Raw genomic sequence first — 23,972 nt, 5'->3', positions numbered from 1 at the left:
AAATAAATAAAGAAAACCACCACAAGATTCCATTCTATGCCCATCAAAAGGCTAAAATAAAAAGACTAACAATACCAAGTGCTGGTGAGGATGAGGAGCAACTGCTGCAGGGAGCATCAACAGGTATAACCACTTTGTCAAGCTTTTCAACAGGATCTACCAAAGCTAAACATACCTGTGACCCAGCAACTCTACTCATAGGTATACAACCAAAAAAAAATGAGACACCACGTCCACCAAGAGACACGTATAAGAATTTTCACAGTAGCTTTAGTCTTAATACCCCCAAATTGGAAAGAACTCAAATGCCCATCAACAGGAGAGTGCATAAACAAATTACAGTATATCCACACAATGGAATGCCATGTGACAATTAAAGATGGGCAACACAAAACACCATTATATGCAACAAAAATATGACTCTCCCAAACATTATGTTGAGTTAAAGAAGTCAGACACAAAACATATATTGTATAATTTATATGAAGTACAGAAACAGGCAAAACTAATATGTGATAGAAGTCAGAATAACAGTTACCACTGGGGCGGGGTGTTCACTGGATCCTGCTGGGGCCCTAAAATGTCCCCTATCTTGGTTGGTGGTACACGATTTCATACATACATAAAAATTCATTGAGATATCCACCTAAGAGGTGGCCACTTAACTGTATGTAAATTACACCTTGATAACAACCTATTTTAAAAAGGTCCAGAAGGATACAAACCAAGGAATAAGAGTAATTATGCTTGAGGAGGATAGCAAAGAATACTTTAGCTTTATCTCAGTGTTTTAAGTTTCTATTTTTACAAGAAAATCCTACATTTGAGTAAGACTACATGGTTTAAGTTTCCCACGTTCCCTTGCAGTCCTTCAGCTTCTCAATATTGCAAAACAGACGGTAAGGTTACCTTCCTTTCCACCTCACTTTCAGCTCAAACACCTGGGACACGAGCCAGGGGATGACCTACTCTAACACATATTGGTTAACACATTTACAAACCCAGATTAACTAATTCCAAACCACTTCAAGCTCACTGGAAGTCTTCAAATTTAAAACTCTATGACAGCCGCATCTTGGCAAAGGAAGAGACTGCATAGTTCCTTGAGTTTTCATTGCCAATAAAGACCATTCAATTAAGCATATTTCCTTCCTTCATTGTTCCTCTAAGGCTGCCGTCCCCAATCCCTGGGCTGAGGACCTGTAGTGGTCCAAGGCTTGTTAGGGACAGCCACAAAGCTCCACCACCCCCCACCCCCACCGTCCGTGGAAAAATTGTCTTCCATGAAACTGGTCCCTCGTACCAAAAAGGTTGGGGACCGCTGCTCTAAGGAACATGGCATGCTCATACATCCAAGTATGCACTCTTGCCCAGAGATAAAACTGCCAGTTTTTTCTTGTATAGTTTATACATATAAACAGCATCTACTCTTAGTTAACCTGGGTGCCTCAAGGATGATACACACCCTCTTGTAAGGGACGAGTTTAGGTGATCTGAACACAGCACTTGTGAAAAGTGTGGTTTCAATCCATACGTGGGACATTTAACTTCAGAAAGAAAAGATCAGGTTCGTCGCAGATCCTAAAGGATTTAGAAAATGCACGCCTGCATGGAGGTCACATCAGCTGTATTGTCAAGCACCAAACACAGTTGAGAAAAGTCCACCCTACAGCTACATGTCTTTGTAAGTGCAGGCTTATTCCAGGGCTAGTGTGGCTTGCTGCCAGGAAAAGGAGGATGAGCCATTTCAAATGCAATTAGATAATTCAATCATTTTCAGAAACTAGGGGGAAAGACAGCGATGTTAGATTCAAGGACTGTCAGAAATCATGGTGGGAAATGACATTAAGCAATGATAAAAACTGAAACATTGCCTCCATTTATCTTGATACTGACACGGCTTCACAGGCAATAAAGCAAAACACTGATAGAAAAAACTACTGGGTGTTTTGGGAAATTGTAGAGTTTCAAGTCACATTCGAAACAAAATAACTTAAGAATGTCAATGTTTAGACACTGCTCTATCAGCTTCAATGTTTGTAATGCCAAAATTGAGTAGCTTATCATATCCTTGGGGAGGAGGTATGTAGTACTTTCACAAAAATTACAAAATGATGCTCTCAGTATAAGGAAAAAACACTAGATCTTTTGAAATATTCACATAGTTGAGGATAGCAATTCAATTTGGAAGTACACAATCAAAGCGCTAACATTGCCTTTGGATCCAGCAAGTGTACTTTTTTTTACGTTACCTGCTTTAGAGCTGACCTAAGGGAGAAAAATGGAGGAAAAAAGTCATCCTGGAAATTTCTGAACTACAAAGCGGCCAGAATTCATAGAGCCATGTGTGGACCCCATATCCTAAGTGGAAAATTTACATTGATGCAGCTTGGTAGTGCCCCCAAGTACGCCTGCTTCCTGGAGAACCCACTTTCAAGGCCTCCATCACCACAGATAAATTTCTAAGAAACACACTTTCATAATCACTCACAATCTGCTCTGGACCTCACACGTGTCTCTGCTGTGACTTGTACCATCTTATAAGACTGAAATATGGAGAATGATGTAGCATAACACAGAAGTCTTGTTGGTCTGTATGCAATTTCTCACAGCACATTATGAGTAAGTTTTCTCTTTAGCAATATCATGACGATCTTAAGAAAAGGGCTAAAAATGTATAGAGCTGCCAGTGGTGGCTGGCTTAGTGATTTCTCTGTTATGTTGGAGTATGAATGCAAAAGTTGGGACGATATTTCCCTCTACAGTAAAACAATGGGTGAATGCAGACAGCTATACCCTGGATCAGGTTTTCAATTTTGATGAAACGAGTCTCTATCAAAAGTGTTCTCATGGACCTGTATCTCCAAGCAAGGAGGGCAAAGACATTAATGCCCAGTACAGTGAGGGTAAGAGGGAAGGAAACAGAAAAAGTGACACCAACGGAAGAGACGAAATAAGATGGTGTTCGTGACTCCAGACTCTCTGGGGGAAACACAGAGATTGTCAGAAATCAGCCATATGCCATTTGCAAGAGACACATCTAAATACAAGGACAAAGAAAAGTGTGAAGTCAAAAAGTATAGGAAACATTTGCCAGGCAGTGTCAACCTAAAGAAATCTGGTCTATATCAGGCAAAACAGACCCTGGGGCATAAAGCATAACTGGAGAAAGAGGACTGCTATACACTGATGAGAAATTAAATCATACCAAAGATATTAAAATTTTTAACTTTGTTTGATAGAAAAACTTCATAATAAAAGAGCAAAGTTGACAGAAAACAACAAATTCTCCACCATTGTCATCATAATAGTTAACTTATGGATCACTGGTTGCATCTTATAAATGGTTCTGAGTACCGTTTACATATTAACTCAATTAATACTCGCATTAGTCCTGTTCCTCAGAGTTCATTTCTCTTAGCAAATGTTAAAACAAGCTGATAAAAAAATCCTTAGTGATAGGAACATCTGGATAACACAATCAACAAGTTTGGCCTAATGAAAATATGTAGAACTCTACAACTAAGAACTGGAGAACACATATTTTTTTCAACTACTTATATAACATTTATAAAAATGCAACCAGGCCATAAAATAGTCTCAACAAATATAGAAGACTCAAACTCATACAGACTTCCTAGGACCATAATGTGATTTAATTAGAAATTAATAACACAAAGCTAAGTTTAAATAGGTCATACATTTGGAAATTTAAAACCATGCTTCTAAATAAATCATAGGTAAGAGATTAAATAGTAAAAGAAATGAATAATATCTAGAAATGAACAACATTAATAACACTACACATCAAAATTTGTGGGATGCAGGCAAGTAGGAGGTTTGTAATCTTAATATTTGGATTAGAAAAGAAGAAAGGTTGAGGTAAGCGTCTGGAGAAAGAACTTTTTGAAAGGATAATGAAAGGGTAATGGACTGGGAGAGGTGGCTCACGCCTATAATCCCAGCACTTTGGGAGGCGGAGGCGGGAGGATCTCTTGAATCCACAAGTTTGAAACCAGCCTGGGCAACATAGTGAGACCCCATATCTACAAAAAAATTTTTAAAAATTAGCGAGGCATGGTGCACATGCCTATAGTCCTAGCCACTCGGAAGGCTGGGCAAGAAGGATCACTTGAATCCTGGAGTTAAGGCTGCTGAGCTATGATCACACCACTGCTCTCCAGCTTGGGTAAGAGAGTGACTCTGTCTCTAAAAAAATAAATAAAGTTAAAAAAAAAAAAGGCAATGGAATAAAACCAAGACAATGACAGAGGAGGAGGAAAAAGCAAGGAAGGGGGAGGGGAGGAGGAGAGGCAGGAAGAGGAAGGGAAGAAGAACTTAAAAAAAAAATAGAAGATAAAAATAGAAAAGAGAGGCTCCATAAAGATAAAAATTTGATTTTTAGGTTCTTAGAAAACACTAATAAAAATGATATTTAAAAAACTAATCCAGCAAAAAGAAAAAAGTATAAATAAACAATTAGGAATATTACGAATAAATAGTGGGGATATAACATATGCAGCAAAAATTAAAGTGAGAGTATATAATGGGCAACTTTTTGCCACTACGTTTAAAAACTTATGATGAAATAGATATATTTCTACAGAAATATAACCCACTAGGATCAACCCAGAAGAAGTAGACAATAAAAAATTAGATCAGTAGTTAGAAGCTTTCCCACAAAGAAGTATCATAAAACATTTAAGAAATAGTTAATTTTATTATATATATATCATTTCAGAAAAGGAACAAACACACCAAAACTCACAAGTAAGGCAAAGTAGAACAGACAGGAAAGGAAAATTATAGACCAATTTCAATGAATATAGACCATTTCTGTGAAAAATTTTAAGTAAAATATTAACAAAACAACTTCAGCTATGTATAAAAAAAATACATCATAATCTAGTTGAGTTTGTCCCAGGAACGCCAATTTGGTTCAATGTAAGAAAACTGATAAATGTAATTTGTCACTTAATGAATTAAAGGAAGCAGAAAAAATATGTAATGATATTCTGTATCAAGTTAGACTTAAAAAAACAAACCTCTTGGCAAAATAGGAAAAGAAGGAAAATTCTTTAATCCAATGAAGGGTATATTAAAATCATTCAGAACGGGGAAATATTTGAAGCACTCTCTTTGTAATCGCGAACAAGATAAGAAAGTCCACAATGACTGTCTCTCCTCAGCATACTGGAGGTCATAGCCAGCAAAGTAAGATAAGCAAAATAAATAAAAGGCATAAAGATTGGAAAAGAAGAAATAAAACGATCATTATTTGCTGGTGATATGATTGTCTCTATAGAAAAACCAAAATAAAAGTGAAAAGATAGTTTAGGAAGGCACCTGGCTCTGAAATTTTTTTTTTTTTTTTGAGACAGGGTCCTGTTCTGTTGCCCAGCCTGGAGTGCAGGGGCATCTTCATAGCTCACTGCAGCCTCCAGTATATATTTATATATAAAAGTCATGTATTCTACACTCCACATAAATTAAGTCTCAAAAATCTAGTGTTGAATGAAAGAAAATCAAATTAGAAAAAAATTAATAAAATATGATTTTGTTTATATAAACATGAAAAAGAGACAAAATTATAACAATTTACCCATTGGTGACACATACACAGGTGCTAAAGCTATGAATAATAATTAACACCAAATTCAGGATAAATTTTACCTCTGTGGTGGAAATTAGGAGAAGGATGACTTCATCCTTCTCCCAATTATAAATATATTAATATATATATTTAGCACAAACGTATGCAGCACAATATATACATGACACATATACTGATTTTACCTCATTTAACCTAAAATATTTTTTAGATAAACCTTGATTCAATCAAACTTATTTTAGTTGAATAACATTTTAAATAATTTGGGGAGCTGGCCATTTAATGGAAACTTATGGTGAATTTATGATAATTGTGGTAACTTTATCAGCAAATTAATATGTCTTTTGGTAAAATAAAGAGCCCCATTTTGAGATCAAACACAGATATAGGGAATACGTCTTGCTATGTTGCTCAGGCTAGACTTGAACTCTTGGGCTTAAGCAACCATCCTGCCTCAGCCTCCTGAATAGCTGGGACTACAGGCATGAGGCACCACGCCTAGTGAGAATATGTATTTTAATATATTAAATAATTTTACAGAAAGGTATACTAATATATACCTAATCTTTAAGTGAGGTATTTAGCAGACTTGGGCAAATATTAATTCACACTGTTACCTAACTAAACTCATCTCCAACTAATCTGGCAAAAGCAAAGAAATCTATGAAAACAGAGGGCTTTCACCCATGTGCAGCACGAGGCTATGAATGTCCGAGCAGCCCTGGGCAGTAATGAATGAATCCTGTTATGTAACAGCCTAATTTTGTTTACACTGTATTGATGACTTTTATAAAAAGAAAACTCAGCTTCTAGGGAAAAAATACATATTGCGCCACGAGAAAATACAGTGCAAGCTTTATAATACCCTTAATTGCCTGTGCAAGTCCATTTAGAGAAAAGCTTGAGAGGACTTACAAATGCACGCCTTCAGCTACACCCTCCCTGCTAGAACCTGCAGGAATCAATTAGAAGCCAGGCAGGCAGTGTGAGGCTCTTCATCTTTTTAAAGGAAACATTATGAGCAGCCAAGCTCTTCCAGATGGCCCGAACCGTCTCCTCGGCTCTCAAGAAATTGACTTTCTCTTTGAAAAGCCATTAAGAAAGAGCTACAACCTCCTGAAACCACCGTCCTACATCTGCTCATGATCTAAGTCTCCACATTATTGTCCTGGTGACTAAACAGATAAACTTCTCAAATTCTAACACTGAAAATTCCCCCCAAATTTAGCTTCTGGTCCCCACCATGGCTAACACAAAATGAAAGCTACTCTGGCTATCACCGGAGTGGGTTACTGGGGGGAAGACACGGCTGCAGGCAGCCCCAGCTGGGTGCCCTTTCGTGACCACATCAGAAGGGGAAGTTGGGGACAGGCTGTCTGTGTCGAGCACTCACAAGGGAAATGAGAGAGAGACTCCCGCTTGCACCTCACCTTTTCAACATCTGCTTTTGTGACATTGATGTCAGCATCCATTTTCTCAAAGTACTGCTGTGCTCGGTCAGCCTCTTTGCAGTCTCGTTCAAATCGTCTTTTACTCTAAAATCAGAGGAAAATAATTATTTATGAAACCGTGAGATTCCTATGAGAAGATATAACTTTACCTAAACTCCAAAAAAAATTCTTCTCTGAATTGATTTATATCATATATTCTGAAAGTGATTTTTAAAACTGCATTTATTTCCATCAAAACTGTCTAATTGTTGTTCTTTCCATATGACTTATAGAAAAAGACTCTACTTGAGCTCTTCTGGCTCAAATTTTAAATAACAATTCAGGAAACAAACTAAATTCAAACAGGAAAAATCCACAAGGACGCCTCTGTAGTGTTTGTCTTTGTATGTTTTTTGCTTACTGATCAACTCAAGCTCAAATTAAATCCAAATTAGAAAATCTATAAGGACGTTTTTTTCAGCTGCTTGTTTTTCACTTACGGATTCGAGCTGCTTCCAGCAAGTCTCTATGTGCTGCTGCGCTTTACGCCCATCATGAAAGTTCTGGGAAGGGAAAACACACCAGTGATGAGTACCCCTCTTTCTCATACGAACACAGATGAACAAATTTTCATCCACTTAAATAACATTTAAATGTTGAACATCTAGTATGCGCAGTCCTAAGAAATTTAAGAGTAAAAACATAAAGAGGAAATGAAAAGAATAGTCATCACAGATAAAATGGGTTTTACTTGGAGGAAAAAAATAGTCACAGAGTTCCCTTTAAAACTTCAGATGCAATAATACTGAATTAGAAGGCTTATACATACCACTTGTAAAAACAGGAATGTTTTATTAAGACAGCAATCACTTTGATCATCTTTTTAATTGCTGTGAGATATAATTCACTACTATATGATTCACTCATTCAAATTGTGCAATTCAGTGGTTTTTAGTTGCAAAACTGTGCAACCATCACAACCAATTTTAGAATATTTTCATCACCCCAAAAAGAAACCCTATACCTCTTAGCTGTTACCTTCCGGTTCCACCCCTCCACTCCCACCTCCCCCCGTCCTAGGCAGCCACCGTTTTCTCTCTGTCTCTATGGATCTGCTTACTGTGGAAGTTTCGTACGAATGGAATCACGCAGTGTGAGGACTTCTGTGACTGGCATGTTTTCGCTATCTATGATGTTCACTTAGTATGATGTTTTCAAGGTCCATCCACACCATCACATGTACCAGTACTTTATTCCTTTTTATTGCCAAATGATTATTCCATTACGTGGCTATACCATGTTTTTTTTAATCCATTCATCAGCTGATGGACATTTGGGTTTGGGTTATTATGAATAATGCTGCATTTGTGTAAGATTTTGTATGGATGGATGTTTTCATTACTTAGATCTCTTTTTTATTTTATTTGTTTTCTAGAAACGGGGTCTGGCTACATTGCCCAGGCCAGAGTGCAGTGGCTATTCACAGGCACGATCCCATTCCTGATCAGCACAGGAGTTTTGACCTGCTCTGTTTCTGACCTGGGCCAGCTCAGCCCTCCTTAGGCAACCTGGTGGTCCCCCACTCCCAGGAGGTCACTGTATTGATGCTGAGCTTAGTGCAGACACCCGAGTGGCATAGCGCACCACAGCCTAGAACTAATGCCTGGACTCAAGTGAACCTCCTGCCTCAGCCTCTGGGACTACAGGTATGCACCACTGCACCTGGCTTAGATGTTTTTAAATGTAAAGTCACCTCCTTGCTATATGCAAAGGCCCTGAGGCAGGCCCTCGTGTGGTGTTAGCCAGCAAGGACATCAGGGACCTAGATGCAGGTGAGCCTCATGGAGAATATTAGGATATAAGGCCAGAGAAGAAAGGGGAGACGTGCAGGATCTCGCAGGCCTTTCTGTCTGAATGAGCTGAGCCAATGGGTGACTCTGAGTATAGGTGTTGTGAAGGGAAGATTCCAGAAAGGAGGCTGTTGTAGCAATCCCAGACATGACGGTGCCGCAGATCAAATGGTGGTAGTGCAGGGAAGGGGGGGGAGTTCAGATTCTGGGTGTCTATTGATCAAACCACCAGGATTTTCTGGGGGATGAGATCAGATATGAGAAAATGAGATGCCCAGAGTGACTTTGAGATTGTTGGTCTGAGCTTTAGAAGGAGAGGGAAGTCTCAGAGAAATGGGTCCGAGGAGGGAAGATCAGACACATAGTTTTAGATGGGGTAAGGTTGATATTTCTGTGAGTCTCCCAAGTAGGAAGCCTAACACGTAGTTGGTTGCATGAATTTGAGTTCAGCAAGGGGTCAGCACCAAAGACGTCTGGGAGCATAAAATGGGTCGTTAAAGCCAGGAGATGGGATGAGATCACCAAGGAAGACAAAGATCCCAAGGAAAGAAATGCTAGAAATATACAGAAATACTAAGAAAACGATGACTTTTTTTATTCAGTGACCTAAAATCACCAGTTCCCTAAATCCTTTAATATCCTTCCACTGTGACCTCACTGTCTTGGGCAATGTACTGGGGATTTCCCAGACCCGCTCTCCACCCTGCTCCGTGTCCCCAGAGGCTGGCTTGCTTGGACCTCGCGAATGGGCTCCCTCGCCCTCTGGCTGGATTAGATTTGCCACAGAGAGGTTCCCGCCTGTCGCCTGTCGCCTGTCGGAGGGCAGGAATGTGTACCTGCAGCCTCCCGTAGCTGAGATGTTACAGGTTGGCTGGGTCCCTAGACCTTGCACACACCTCAGCTATGAGGCTCCTGCAAGGCTCCCCCCTGCCCTCTGAGGCCTGGGGGCCACAGCAGCTCCCCACTGTGCCTGGCCCCAGGGTGCTGCACCATCCCTTACTACTTTTCCTGAACCCGCAACCTCGTAAATGCTCCTTTCAATAAGCGGCCGTCCTTCAGTTCCTGGCTTGAATGTGCCGTCTGTTTTCTGGCTGACGAGGCAGGCACTGGTGGTAGGGTGCTGCGGAGAAGGTCAGGTGACAGAAGGTCCCCTAAGTCTGCCTGACCTCGTCAGAACCTACGACTTAGAGAGTCAGGAAAGAGAGCTGACTACTGGGAAGGCAAGGGAGGAGGAGACAACATCAGATTTTTTTTTTTAAGAACAGTGCTCCTTTATAAGGGAATGTTTTCTTGCCTCTCTTTGGAGGTCAAGTTTCACTGTTTTAAGAGCCTCTTTGCAGTAAGTTTTATCTATCCAGCAATTTTTTGGGTTTCTACAAGCCCAAGGGGAGCCCCTCGGGGCTTCATTTTTCAACTCTCATAATGGACACAAAGACAAAACAGAAAAGACAAGACCAAGGCTGTGGAAGAATTAAGAAGTAGAGCTGAGGGCAGGGTTAGGAAAACTCTGAAACTTGGAGGAAGCCACATATATCACTTTAAAAAAGTCTGGAGGGAAAGTGACGGGGGTGGGGGTAGGGAAGAGACAGACAGGGAGGCGGAACAGGCGGGGGAGAGTCCCCAGGAGAGACAGGAGAGCCCATTTCAAACCACTTGGGCTACACCGTGCCCTCCCAGGGAGGCCCCTTGGTTCCTGACAGTTCATACCTGGTGACTTCTCTGTCAAGAGAACTAACCCTATTTCCCAAGCAGGACCACAGTTCTGCAGTTTGCTGAAAAGTTACCACCATTCCCAGAAATTTCACTTTGAGATTCAAAGACAGGCACAAAAAGACGAAGAAAACCCCAGCAGCAAGCTCAGAGCTGTGTACTCTAGGTTTGCGCTCTGTCTCTACAGTAACTCTTAAAATGGATGTAACAAAACGAAAGCTCCCTTCCAGCCTAGGGCAGCGCTGTGGGTGGAGAGAGGAAACGCACAGAAGTACACGCAGACGGCCACAGACACTGCCCGGAACAGGTTGCCTGGATTTTATTATAAAAGGAATCGTCTCTGAAGACAAGAGTCTTTAAAAAAAAAAAAAAAGTCTTATTTTGGAAGCACTAGGAATGATTTTGATTGAAAAATCCATATAGTAAATAAATCCTCTTGCCACTCCTTAGTTTAAATGTTTAATAAACATTCAGTTACCTTTAAGTCACAGTGTGCACCCTGACAGTACTGGTGACCCTTCTCGCATGAGGACGCCTCAGTTACACTCTCCTTCCATGATTAAACTATCTCTGGAAATATGTGATTACGACTCTACCCTTTCATGTGGCTTGAGACCTAGGTGACACTGATTTTCTTTTCGGTCTTTCATAGTGTGTGTCCCTCCATCATTTATTTGGCTGTAACACAGAAAAAACTTTCTGCGCTGCGTGATCCCTTAGGAAATTGAGGATGAAACAAAAGCCCTCCTTACCGCTCTGTGCACACGGTGACCTGAAGAGCAGGGATCACTTGTCACCAGTTCTATCTTCCCTCTTTTCACCGGAAAAGCTATGTTAACAGTTACAAAGTTAAACAAATAAGCTTGCCAGATGTATTTGTTGTTTATCAACAAGCAATGGCAGAACATTTCTTCTCTGGACAGTGAGCAAATGTGTGTCTAAAAAGTGTGCCTCCAATCTCTGAATAAGGAGGAATTGTTCTCCGAACAAAGATAATAAGTACTTCTTTTGGAGCCATGGAATGAAGTCATCATAGCTCCTTTCTCCTATCAGAAAAGAGACAGGAAATGCCATCTCTAGAGACCCAGAGAAATGCTCCCTACCTTCTCCTGTAACAAGATGCTTTTAGTTTCTTTAAAACATAATAATAGGCTTAAAAAAAATCCCTAATGGTATCTGGAGTGACAGCTACATGCATTTATTTTTATTTCAACTTGTTAGCTGAACTTCAGACAGATAAAATCATCCTTCAACATTTTTTAAGGAATTTCCCAGCGACCAGAGGCAGCTAAGATAGAAAAAAAAAAAAATCACAGAGAACCAAAAATAAGCAAGCATTAATGTAAAGAAAAATAAAATGACAGAGTTTTTGAGAAGATTTTACTGCACTACAAGAAATCATACTTAGGCTAAACAAACTCACACAAATAGTATGAGAATGTTTATTATTCGCACCCTGCAATTAGGTACAACAGCTGCTCATTTTTACTATATATAGAGAGATTCAACCATTAACAGTTAAAAAGGCAAAATATGGCACTGATGTGAGAACAGCTATTTCAGAAAAAAAAGTAGAAAAAAGAGAATAAACACTCAACTGAGAACAGTCAACCATCTGGAATTTTAAATAAAACTCAGATTCCACAGATGAAAACAAAGGAACATAAAGACTTGAAAAGGGCAAAGAAGGAAGGCGCTTCCGAAAAACATGTCTGTGACAAATATTGTAATTTTCTCAAAACCCACAGTGTAGTGGGTTTGGACACTAGCAGCTGCCAAGCCTGACTCGGGATTCCCAGTTTTAATCTAACTGTAAATATAAATGGTGTAGACATTTCCATGGACCCTGTGGGACTATGGTGAACACCCCAGTCCTGCTCAAGTGAGCACTTCAAACCCTACTTAAATACCAAACCAGAAACCAAAACATTCGTGATAGGACATGCATTCTGCTTTTATTCAGTAAAGCCTATTCTCCCCAAATTCATTTATAATAAAAATACCTTCTCAATGAACTTGTTTAAAGTTTCCTAAAATGCCTACCTGCCAGTGTCGGGCTCAGTTGCTTAACTTCACCCCTAACACTGACCATCTAGGCACCGGGCAGGGCACCTACACACAGCCTGGGTCAGGCCTACGCAGCGGACGAGGCCAAGTTTCCTTCCCTCCTTCTCCCGTGGTCTTTGCTTACTGTTCCTATTGTTCTCAGGCTGGCCTGTGCCACCTAGAACACTCTGTAGCCAGCAATTTACCTAGACTTCAGTAATCTTTTATCTGTTTTTCAAAATAATCCTGTCTTTGTATTCCTTGAAATTCCTTTTATTTTCTTTTTCTTTTTTTTTGAGACAGTCTCACTCTGTTGCCCTGGCTAGAGTGTAGTGGCACAATCATAGCTCACTGCAAACTCAAACTCGTGGGCTCAAGTGATCCTCCTGCCTAAGCCTCCTGAGTAGCTGGGACTACAGGCCAGAGCCAGTGCACCTGGCAATTTTTTCTATTTTTGGTAGAGATGGGTCTCACTCTTGCTCAGGCTGGTCTCGAACTCCTGACCTCAAGCGATCCCCCCGCCTCAGCCTCCCAGAGTGCTAGGATTACAGGTGTGAGCTACATTCCTTGAAATTATAATTCCTTTGTAGAATCTTGATTAATTCTTAGAGATTCTTGAAAGGATCAACTTAAAATGACCAATATTAAGCATGGAATGAATCATGTCTCTCATCTGATCCCTTTGGAGGATATAAAGCTGTTATTTCTAAACCAAAACAAGCAGAATCTCCATCAACAAGAGTTTTAGATGGAATGCCAGGTTAATGGGTAAAACTTTTGGTACAATAATCCTTCCTGGGCCTGACAGGTCTTAGAGTCTACTTCAGTAATCCATTCATCACATGTCAATTGTACGTTTACATGCGCATGGGGCTGCTCTGGGTATGAGGAAGGCAGTGCGCATAGAACAAAGTCCCCTGCCCTGGTGAAACTTAGTAGATCCAGCAGTAAGAGAAACAGGGTAGGGGAATAAGGAGGGGTGGGGGTGGGTGGAGGTGGCTATTTTAGATAGAGCAATCTGGGATGACATTTAGTAGAGACTTGAATAAAACGCAGACATGAACTTGCAAAGGTATGGGGAAGCAGAAAGAACAGAAAACAGAAAGAACAAACGCAGATGCTGTGAGTGTGAAAGGGCTTGACCTTTTCAAGAACAATGAGATGCCAGTGCCATTAGACTGACGCGGACAAGGCGGTTGAAGCAGCCGGTGGCTTGACCATGGACAGCTTCCCCAGCCATGGAAGATTTAGCATGATGGAAGATTTAGGAAGGGAAGTGGCATGGTCTGATCTGCCTTATTGCAAGGTCGAGGTGGCTGCTACATGGGGAACATAGCGAACGGGGCAAGAGTAGTGAGGGGTTGGAGGATGGGAGAGCGGTGGTGGATCCGAGATGGACAGCTTGACCACTGACCCAGGGCAAGCATGAAGGCAGAGAGACGAATTAGGCTCGGCATAGTCCTCCAGCTGAGAGATGATGACGAATTGAACTAGGCATACATGTGGAAGACACAGTGGATTTGGATTCAGAGCACTGAGGGCAGAGCCAACGGGACTTGGTAACAGGTAACACAGGGAGTGTAAGACAGAAGAAAAGTCCTGGATGACTCCAGGTTTTTAGCCAGAGCAAACAGGATAAAAAAAGGTGCCATTTATTGAGAACTGGAGGAAGTGTACATTGGAATGGGGCATGGTAAAGGATTTTGGGGGATCAAAGATACGTTTTTGGTTTTGGGGGGTTTAATAAAAAAATTTATTTTATGAAAAAAGGTATGTTTTTGGAAGAATTAACACAGCTACTGCATTGCACAACTCTGGGGGCATCACTCATACTGTTGCTGGACCCCAGGCCTCTGCTGACAATGGTGCAATGGATGATGCTGCATCGGGCATCTAAGGACAGGTGTCAAACAGGTGGTTGGATGTAGGAGAGTCAGGTGAGGCACAAAACATTAGTCAAGTAATTTTCACAATGTTCAGAAGAAAAAGAATGTATCATGCCAGCTTATAAGAGAGAAACACAAAACCCAAGGTCATAGTTCAAGTCCAGGAAGAGAATCAAGTGTCCTGTTAACTAAGTATGTTATCCCATGAATGATGACATAAAATTTCTTTGGTTCATCAGATCAATGGTTTTGCAGGTGATAGAACCCCAGTAATGAAAGGCCCATTTTTAATGAGCAGAATGTCACTTTTACATGTTCTTTCAAAACAAAGAAGACATAACAAAACAAAACACCTTCTAGAGATACATCAAGCCAGGGGATGTTGCACATGTTGGAGAGAGGCAGTCTGAAACCAAACCATAAAGATTTTTAAGTGTCTCCTAGGCAGTGATACAAAGAGAATTCCTAATTCTTTGGGCTGGCCAGTGTATTAGTGAGACCCATGGAAAAGACCAACAACTAAAAGAAGGGCTTCTTGCTTTTTGATTTATTTAAACACATGTAATGACACCAGCACAGAAGAACTGTGATGAAAACCCACTGCTCCTTTTCCCAGGTCATAAAACCTAAAGTCAGTACTGGTTTCATGTTTTCTTTCTACAGGTCCTGGATTTATAACAGAGTAAGTACCACAGTTGCATCAAGAGGAGTGATAAGTCAGAAATGGACTTGCAATGAGCTAGATCATATACATAAACTTCTTTTAGTTTTTGCTTTTCTTCATGCTAAGTTTTATCTCTTTGCTGTAATCTCTTATAAAAACATTTTTTCCTAAATATATTGGAGTCAGTCCATGCTGCAGAACTGCCCTGTAGGAAATTAAGCCCCTTCAAAAGGTCCATAAATAGGACCTATCCAATACTTAACTTTAAAAAGAATGTTATAGCTTTTATTGTAGTATCAATTTTCAAATATTTCAGAAACCTTGGGAAAATTTTAAACAGTCAATTCTAAGTAATGTGGAATCTGTAGGCATATGGGTCTGAGGCTTATAAAAATTTTAGTGAGTCACTGAAAGCATTGTATAATTGTTTCCTCTAGAACTCTGCAGATAACTACTGCCAAAAATTGATTCTGCTCTGGCCAACATTTTGTGAGTAATGAACCATATTTTCCACCTGCAGGGAGAACTGTTCTTGAAATTCCAAAAAATGCTGGTGAAAACCTCCTGGTTCTCCTATTGGAGCCACAAATTTCCATAAATTCTTCCCATGTGATTAGTGGTGATCATTGTGGATAACCCTGGACAGACTCAAAGGTTGGAGCTCAACCAAACCATCTCTAAAATTGTTTAATAACTTGATTCAATGTGCAGAAGTTGCTAATAAGAGTACAATTACAGTAGTTCTTATGGAGGAATATATCTGTTATCAGCTCTGAATTATCTACATCTCAGAAAAGCCAATTCACAACCAAGTTGATCATGTCAGCAACCTTTGGGAATCTCATCTATAACTCTGTTAAAAACCATTAATCTCATAAATGATCAGAGCTTTATCACGAACCATAAATAATATATGTTTAATCATATATGTTTGACCTCATATTCTCACTTCTGGGCATTTAGCTTGGGGAAATAATCTCACCCTGCACACAAAGAAAACAGCTATAAAAGTAAAGAGCTCACTGCTGTATTATTTATATAGACTAACTAACTGAGTAAATAAATAAAAAACTGGTAATAGCCTATAAGTCAAACAACAAAGAATTGGCTATTAATTTTTTTTTTTTGAGACAGAGTCTCACTCTGTTGCCCAGGCTAGAGTGCCGTGGTGTCAGCCTAGCTCACAGCAACCTCAAACTCCTGGGCTCAATCGATCTTCCTGCCTCAGCCTCCCGAGTAGCTGGGATTACAGGCATGCACCACCATGCGCGGCTAATTTTTCTTTTATTTTTATATATATATTTTTAGTTGTCCAGCTAATTTCTTTCTATTTTTAGTAGAGACAGGGTCTCATTCTTGCTCAGGCTGGTCTCGAACTCCTGAGCTCAAACAATCTGCCCACCTCGACCTCCCAGAGTGCTAGGATTACAGGTGTGAACCACCACACTCAGCCAATTTTTTTTTTTTTTTTTTTTTTTAAGGGACAGGGTCTCACTATGTTGTTGCCCAGGCTGGTCTCCAACACCAAGGCCCAAGTGATCATAGTGCCTCAGCCTCCCAAGTAGCTGGGACTACAGGTGCACACCACCACACTCAGTTCCAGAATTAAGTGAATTATAATAGTGTTAGAATAAAACACAGCTATTAAAATTCTAATTATTAAAACTATACTTTTCAGGTAAAAACATGGACAGTGCTTATGATATTAAATGAAGAATGAAGAAGAATATAAACTACATCTATACTAGGACTAATACTCTTAAGTATTATGTATATCTGCAAATGACATCAGGAAAGAAACTTGGAAAAATAAGCATTTTGATTTGTAACGAACTGTGAGTTTTTTAATTCAGTTTTAGTAATATTTTTTTAAAATTTTGGTAACTTGTAAGTGAATCATAGTACCATCCTTCCTGCTCCCGAAAAAAGGAGAATAAATTTTTAAAATGTTAAGTTCTTTTTGTATGCAGTCAGTTAAAAAAGATGGTAACTACAACATTCACTGTAAATTTGTAAAAAAATCTAGAAAAATCAGACAAGTATAAAATCTCCAGATTTTACTACATTAAAACTAATCATGCTGCTTTATAAAGAACTGTGGATTTTCGTTATTTCTACTCATTATCAGTAAACTCCAATAAATCCTAGACATTGTTACACAGCACAGATTTATTGATAATTTATGCTTGTGAATGAAGAACTAAAGGCAAAGTAAAGGACTCATCACTGTATACTTTGATTTATATTCACCCCCAAAGACTGGCCACCGATTCCATTATCTCTAAAGAGAAGGTGAACATCTCGCTGAAAATACAGTTGCCTTAAGTGCAGCCCATTAGGTAAGAAACTAAGAGGCCCCTTGTCCTGGGCTTTCAGGAGCATTCATGTTTTCCTAATGAGAACTGGTGCAGGCTCAGGCATCAGACAGGAAAGAAACTGAACTGCTAAGTTCTTGCAGAAGATAAGGTTCTCTTTTTAAGGAATTTGCTTTCATTCTTAATGGCACCTGGGAACTTGTTAAGAACAAAGAAAAAAGAAATTGCTTTAAAAAATATAACATATTTTCACCAAAATGAGCCTACAGATTTGTGTGTCAGGACAAACACTAGTTATTCATAATATTATGTGAGTGAACTGCATTGTGATATACGAATATAGCATATGTACTTCATAAAAAGCATCTTTTCTCCTGGAAACATAAATAGAAGTACTAATCCTATTTTACGGTTAGAGATTTTAAGACTTAAAGATCAAATAGCACACTTGTTATCTTGATATGGCCACAAACGCAAGGAGAGTGTCAGTCTCTTGTTCCACCTTATTTTCTTCTACATCCTTTCAAATTCGTACAAAAAGAGAAGGAAATTTCATCTTTTGCATAGTGAGCCATTCTTCATCACGCCGACCCTTGTTGGAGATTCACCTGTTCAAACATAGCGAAATCTAGATGAAAACTAATTTTCTACCGGTATTCTCAACTGCACTTGGCCATTCTTTCTACATGCAGTAACGAGATCCAGCAGTAATCCTGTAAATTCTAAATCATCCCTTTGGGCAGACAGGACTCTGCCACTATATTGAATGGCCCAATTTGTATTATACTGATTGTTAAGAATGGTACTTAAGCAAGGCATTATTTCTAGTCAGCCATGAGAAATAGTTGCTAGGTCTAAAATTTTAAAAGCAGCTTGTTTTCAATTCCATCAACCAATTCAACATTTTTAGAAAGGTCATTTTAAATTGACTGGACAACTACTGTTATGACATATGGTCACCAACGGCCTGTACATGCTCCTGTTTTCTGTAATAAATCCTGATGAAGACGCTCTGGGGTGGAAATGAGATTCTGTACTGAGAAAAAGAACGACCATAGTAAGAGAAACCGTTATGCAGTGCCTATATCTCGGTATACCTGCATGCTGTGCTGGGTGGTTTATGTTTGTCTTCCTGCAATCCTCCCTACAACTCTCTAAGGTGGATGTAATCAGCCTCAATTTACAGATTCAGAAGAGGGAGCTTAGTTTTCAGAGCCTGCCTAAAGTGTCACAGCTGGTGGGGCTGCCAGGAATCCCGAGAGGGATCATTGGCTAGAAAGCCTGTGTCCTTTCCGTTCCTCTCCCCACCACCTAGCAGGGAGCTCCAGCTCTGTGGACACCGCCCTTTGGCTCTCCCCTTCTCTAAGAAAGACCTGAAGCTCCCTAGAGCTTTTCATAGTAGCACAGCGAAAGCTGACTGGATTTGGCATTAGAAGACCTGAATTTGAGTTTTCACTCCATTATGCCATTTCTGCTGATAATTAACCTCACCAAAAAATGGAACTGATAGCATTCTACGGTTGTTTTTTTTTTTTTTTTTTTTTGAGAGAGAGTCTTGCTCTGTTGCCCGGGCTAGAGTGCCATGGCGTCAGCCTAGTTCACAGCAACCTCAAACTCCTGAGCTCAAGCGATCCTTCTGCCTCAGCCTCCTGAGTAGCTGGGACTACAGGCATGCGCCACCATGCCCGGCTAATTTATATATATATATTTTTAGTTGTCCAGATCATTTCTTTCTATTTTTTAGTAGAGACGGGGTCTTGCTCTTGCTCAGGCTGGGCTAGAACTGCTGACCTTGAGCGATCCACCCGCCTCGGCCTCCCAGAGTGCCAGGATTACAGGTGTGAGCCACCGCGCCCGGCCTCTATGGTTGTTTTAAGAGTTGTCCTTACAAAAATGAGAATGTTTACTAAGAAAAGTCAGGGTAGCCAAAAGTAAAAGTTCTAAAGGAGAAATATTGGTTACTATGAGAAGATCTCAAATAGCTCCTTTTCTAAAGCTAATGGCAGATGAAAATGTTCATGCTATTTAATCCAGCATCCTTAATGTAAGTTAAAGAAAGTAACTCAATGGAAACAAAAACATGCATGCACACACACACTGCCCCGAGAAGCAGGCTGCTTGGCGCGAAGCCCACCTCCACCTCGGGTGCAACATGCCTGACTCACTTCACCTTCCTGTGCCCCAAGGTCCTCGTCTTGGGTAAAATGTGTAAAATAATGGTCCCCATCCAAGGGATATTGTGAGAGTTAAATGTAAAGTGCAATAGAGGTTTGCTATTATAATCTATAAAAATGAACACTCGAGGCTAAACAATTAAATATCCAATATTATCAGAATAATTTTAAAAATTACAGTGATTAGCATACAACATAATGTCACATTATGCAGTCATTCAAAATAATGTAGAAAAAAGAAAAAGTGTTCATGAGACATTGTATTAAAATACCACAAGTATGCATTTGTTTACTGATACTTTCTAGTATTTCAAAAGGTTTCACAATCTTCTAAAATGTCACTTTAATTTAATTACAGAATGTTTCAAGAGTTTGCAGCTCCTCTCAACAGAACATCTGACTCAGAAACCTGTACTTGTAATTCTCCTTAAAATAAAAGGAACACTACGTATTGCAAGATATTATTTAATGTGTATCTCTACCACCTATAATTTACTCCATAAATTACTATAATTTCTGATTTTAAAAAAGGGACAGAATTTAAAATACAGGTACGACTGACTATAAAAAAGATATGATTAACAGTGAGTAAATAAAACAACTCAGTCATAACACAACAATGGAATACAAGGATCCTCACTAGTAAACAGAGTCTGAGCCCTAAACTGAGTTTAAGATGCTGCTTTTATTTCTCAGTTACTTCTTTCACCCCACCAGTACTGACTGATGGCCTGCTCTGTGCCACACCAGACAGTTTTCTAGGTACTCGGGGTACGACAGTGGATAAGAAAATTCCTGCCCTCATGGAACTGACATTCTAGTGTGGGGTGAAAGAAAAACAATCAGCAAGTAAACACACAGAATGTTTGATGCTGGTAAGTGCTACGGAAAGAGCAAAGCAGGGGAAGGTGGTGAGAACGGAGAACAGGGAGCAGAGGGACTTAAAGAAGGTGGACAGGAACGACCTCAATGAGAAAGTAACATTTCTGGGAGGGAGCAAGCTCTGCAGATTTCCGGGAAAAGGGCTTTTCGAGGAGGGAAAAGCCAGGGCAGAGGCCTAAAGGCAGAACACCCCGAGCAGGGGTGAGAAGCGGTGAGGAGGCCATTGGTTGGGGGAGAGGGATTCAGAGAGGACATAGGAGGCCAGATTATGCGGGCTTCATATCTAATGGTTCACTCCAGAAATAGAATTTATACTCCTACTAAGGTAAATGCACAGAGTCTTTGTTTAGGGAGTTGGCTGATAAACTAAACTACATGGGTGGAGAAGGTCAGTCAAGAGACACAAAGCATTGACCAAAGTAAAAAACAGGAAGAAGACACAAACCTTCGCAAGGTCAAGGGCAGTTCAGGAAGCAGGGAAGCAGTCCAACACTGTGTTAAGATTTATTGTGTCTATTTTATCATAATATTATATATTTGTACTTCATTCTGAACCTTAGTATTCTGTTTCACTGTGTCCTTTCTGTCACATTAGAAAAGAATCTTCTTTAATGAATGGTCTAGCAGAGGTTGTTATCTAATTCTGGCCTCCAGGGCAGGGTTTCTCAACCTCAGCAACATGGACATTTTGGGCCACGTAATTCTTTGTTGTGAGGGCCGTCCTGCACATTGCAGAATGTTTAACAGCCTCCCGGGCCTCCACTTACTAGATACCAATAGCAACCCCCCAGCTACCATCACCTACACCAGCGGTCCCCAACCTTTTTGCCACCAGGGACTGGCTTCATGGACGGGGTGGGGAGGTGTGCAGCAGAGCTCAGGTGGTGATGTGAGGCCAGGTTCTTAACAGGCATGATGGGGGCTCAAAGGCAGCATGGTTAAAAATTCTTCATCTCAGTTTGCTGGCATGTTGTTGTTTTAACCCAATGGGTCGATCTTAAGGCACTTATCTTCTCTTTCTAACTTTTAAACATATTCAAAGCCATATGCTATATATAGCTCAGAAAGAACTCAATCCAGCTATTCCAAACACCTTCCTGTCCCAGGGCCTTTGCACTGCCTGCTCCCTATTGAATGCTTATCCCAGGCAACTCCTATGCATCCCTCAAGTGTTTTCCAGGCCTTAACGGCTAAGCCCCAGGAAGCTTTGCCCTGATCTTGGAGCATAAGCATGTCTGGTATTCCTGTTATATGCTCTCACACCATCTGTGCTCTTACTTTGTAGCAACTATCATTACAGTTAAATAATCACGTTTGTCATTGTTACTTAATGCCTCCTCTACTTCAGCAGGAACGGTATCTATCTTGTTGGCCCATGTATTTCCAGGGCACTAAAAGAATTATTGTGGATACAAATTTATATAAAAAAGTATATCACTGCCCAACTTGGTATTTTATTACTAATAACAATTTGTTATGCACCTCACAAGCAATCAAAGTACAATGATACAGACCATGACTTAAAAGATAAATTTCTTAAGGCAAAATCTTGACTGTGATTATACTTTGAGTGTACATTTTTCTCATTGGTTAACAATAAAAGCTCTCTATGAAAAGACTGCAATGGGAGCAAGAGGAACCATGAGGTCTGCTTCATTAGGTGGCAATGAATGGGCCAAGGAACAGAATGGATGCACTGAGGTCATCGTTCTGTTTTTTTGACCTTCTTATAGGCATTTATTTTGATACTATTTATTCCACACAGCATATACCATATTATATTGCTTACTTTTTAAAATGTCTGATATCCTCAAATATATTTTAACTCTTCACAGGGATTCATATTCTAGGGTATGCAGATGAGTTTCAGGGTGTCTGGGGGACCCTTGAAACTGTACATAGAGACCTATAAATACTTTCTGAAAATAGGGCCCATAACTTTTACATGATTCTCAAAGGTGTCAGTTTAAGACCCATCATCTTATATGTCTCCATTCAATTTTAAATGTCCTAGGGATATTCCCATTGTTGTTGGTCCATCTTTTAGGAAGAAAAAAAAACAAATTTTTTATTACCGATTTCCTCTCCTGTTTCAGCTCCTGAACGTAGCGTGCTAAGTCCCCAATGATGTGTGAGGTCATGTTCTCGGAGATAACTTCATGCTGCCCAGCGTAATCATTCATTTCGTTCAGGGTGGAAATGAAAGCTTTACATGACGTATACCTGTAGAACAGAACAAACACCATTCCTTTTCAAACAAGGCCACATCCATCCTAACACTGCTTAATGCCAAGGAAATATTAATTAAAATTGGGTTAATTTGCATCAACCTCCCATAGGATCCTGACAATTCATTACATATAAGTGTTCTCATCAAAATGGCTCAGAATTAATTACAATCAAAACACTTTTCATTTTGTGAAACTGAATTGCTCTATGTCATGTAATATTTGGCTTTGTTAATACTAAATCCAGATATAACCCAAAATTCATATACATGCTATATGTACTAATGTAAAGGATATTTAGGTCTAAATTAGAGACATAATATTTTGGGCTGTCCATGTCAAAATCCCTTAATTGCTTACTGAAATGGACATATTTCTTAGATGAATGAGTGGTATGACACTCAGGAGACTCCTGATATTACCAAAGCAAATCTAGACTCTAGAATGTATAATCCATACTTCCTGTATTTGTTTAGATTATATTCTAAACTTTTCCTAATTACTTTAATTGAAACAATCTGGAATAGGTCTAAGGACTCAGTACAAAAAAAGCTACTTGAGTTTGTTTTTATTGTTCTCTCCCCCAATTTAAAAACTGACACAGATATGAATGGGGACTGCAACTTATTTATTTATTTTTTTTTTTTTTGAGACAGAGTCTCATTCTTTTGCCCGGGCTAGAGTGAGTGCCGTGGCGTCAGCCTAGCTCACAGCAACCTCAAACTCCTGGGCTCAAGCCATCCTCCTGCCTCAGCCTCCCGAGTAGCTGGGACTACAGGCATGCGCCACCATGCCTGGCTAATTTCTCTATATATTTTTAGTTGTCCAATTAATTTCTTTCTAATTTTAGTAGAGACGGGGTCTCGCTCTTGCTCAGGCTGGTTTCGAACTCCTGAGCTCAAACAATCCGCCCGCCTCGGCCTCCCAGAGTGCTAGGATTACAGGCGTGAGCCACCGCGCCCGGCCTGCAACTTATTTTTATAGATAGATATTTCTTCTTTCCCTTCATAATCATCACCAACGGCATACAGACAGTCCCACAGAATTATCAATGATAAACATACTTGTACTCTTCTTCCTCCTTCGAGTTCTTTTTAGGTTGGTATTTCTTTGAAAGGTTCCTGAAATAAAAATGCAGACGTTACTTTTATATAGAAAGATAATTGAGAAATCAGG

At 39.9% G+C, this 23,972-nt stretch overlaps 1 protein-coding gene across 1 annotated transcript in view; it reads right to left on the bottom strand.

Moving 5' to 3' along the window:
* FNBP1 (formin binding protein 1) overlaps window positions 1-23,972 on the bottom strand; it is a 115,504-nt gene that overhangs the window by 39,587 nt on the left and 51,945 nt on the right. The window contains exons 3-6 of the mRNA XM_012639789.1: window positions 23,861-23,917; window positions 22,644-22,791; window positions 7,542-7,604; window positions 7,042-7,146 (exon numbers count right to left, since the gene is read on the bottom strand). Of these exons, the coding sequence (XP_012495243.1) occupies window positions 7,042-7,146; window positions 7,542-7,604; window positions 22,644-22,791; window positions 23,861-23,917 (373 nt within the window). The remainder of the gene's footprint in view (window positions 1-7,041; window positions 7,147-7,541; window positions 7,605-22,643; window positions 22,792-23,860; window positions 23,918-23,972) is intronic.

This window comes from Propithecus coquereli, unplaced genomic scaffold (genome assembly GCF_000956105.1).
Source record: "Propithecus coquereli isolate 6110/MARCELLA unplaced genomic scaffold, Pcoq_1.0 Scaffold142, whole genome shotgun sequence".
Taxonomy (NCBI): domain Eukaryota; kingdom Metazoa; phylum Chordata; class Mammalia; order Primates; family Indriidae; genus Propithecus; species Propithecus coquereli.
This window is presented reverse-complemented; position numbering and strand designations above follow the sequence as displayed.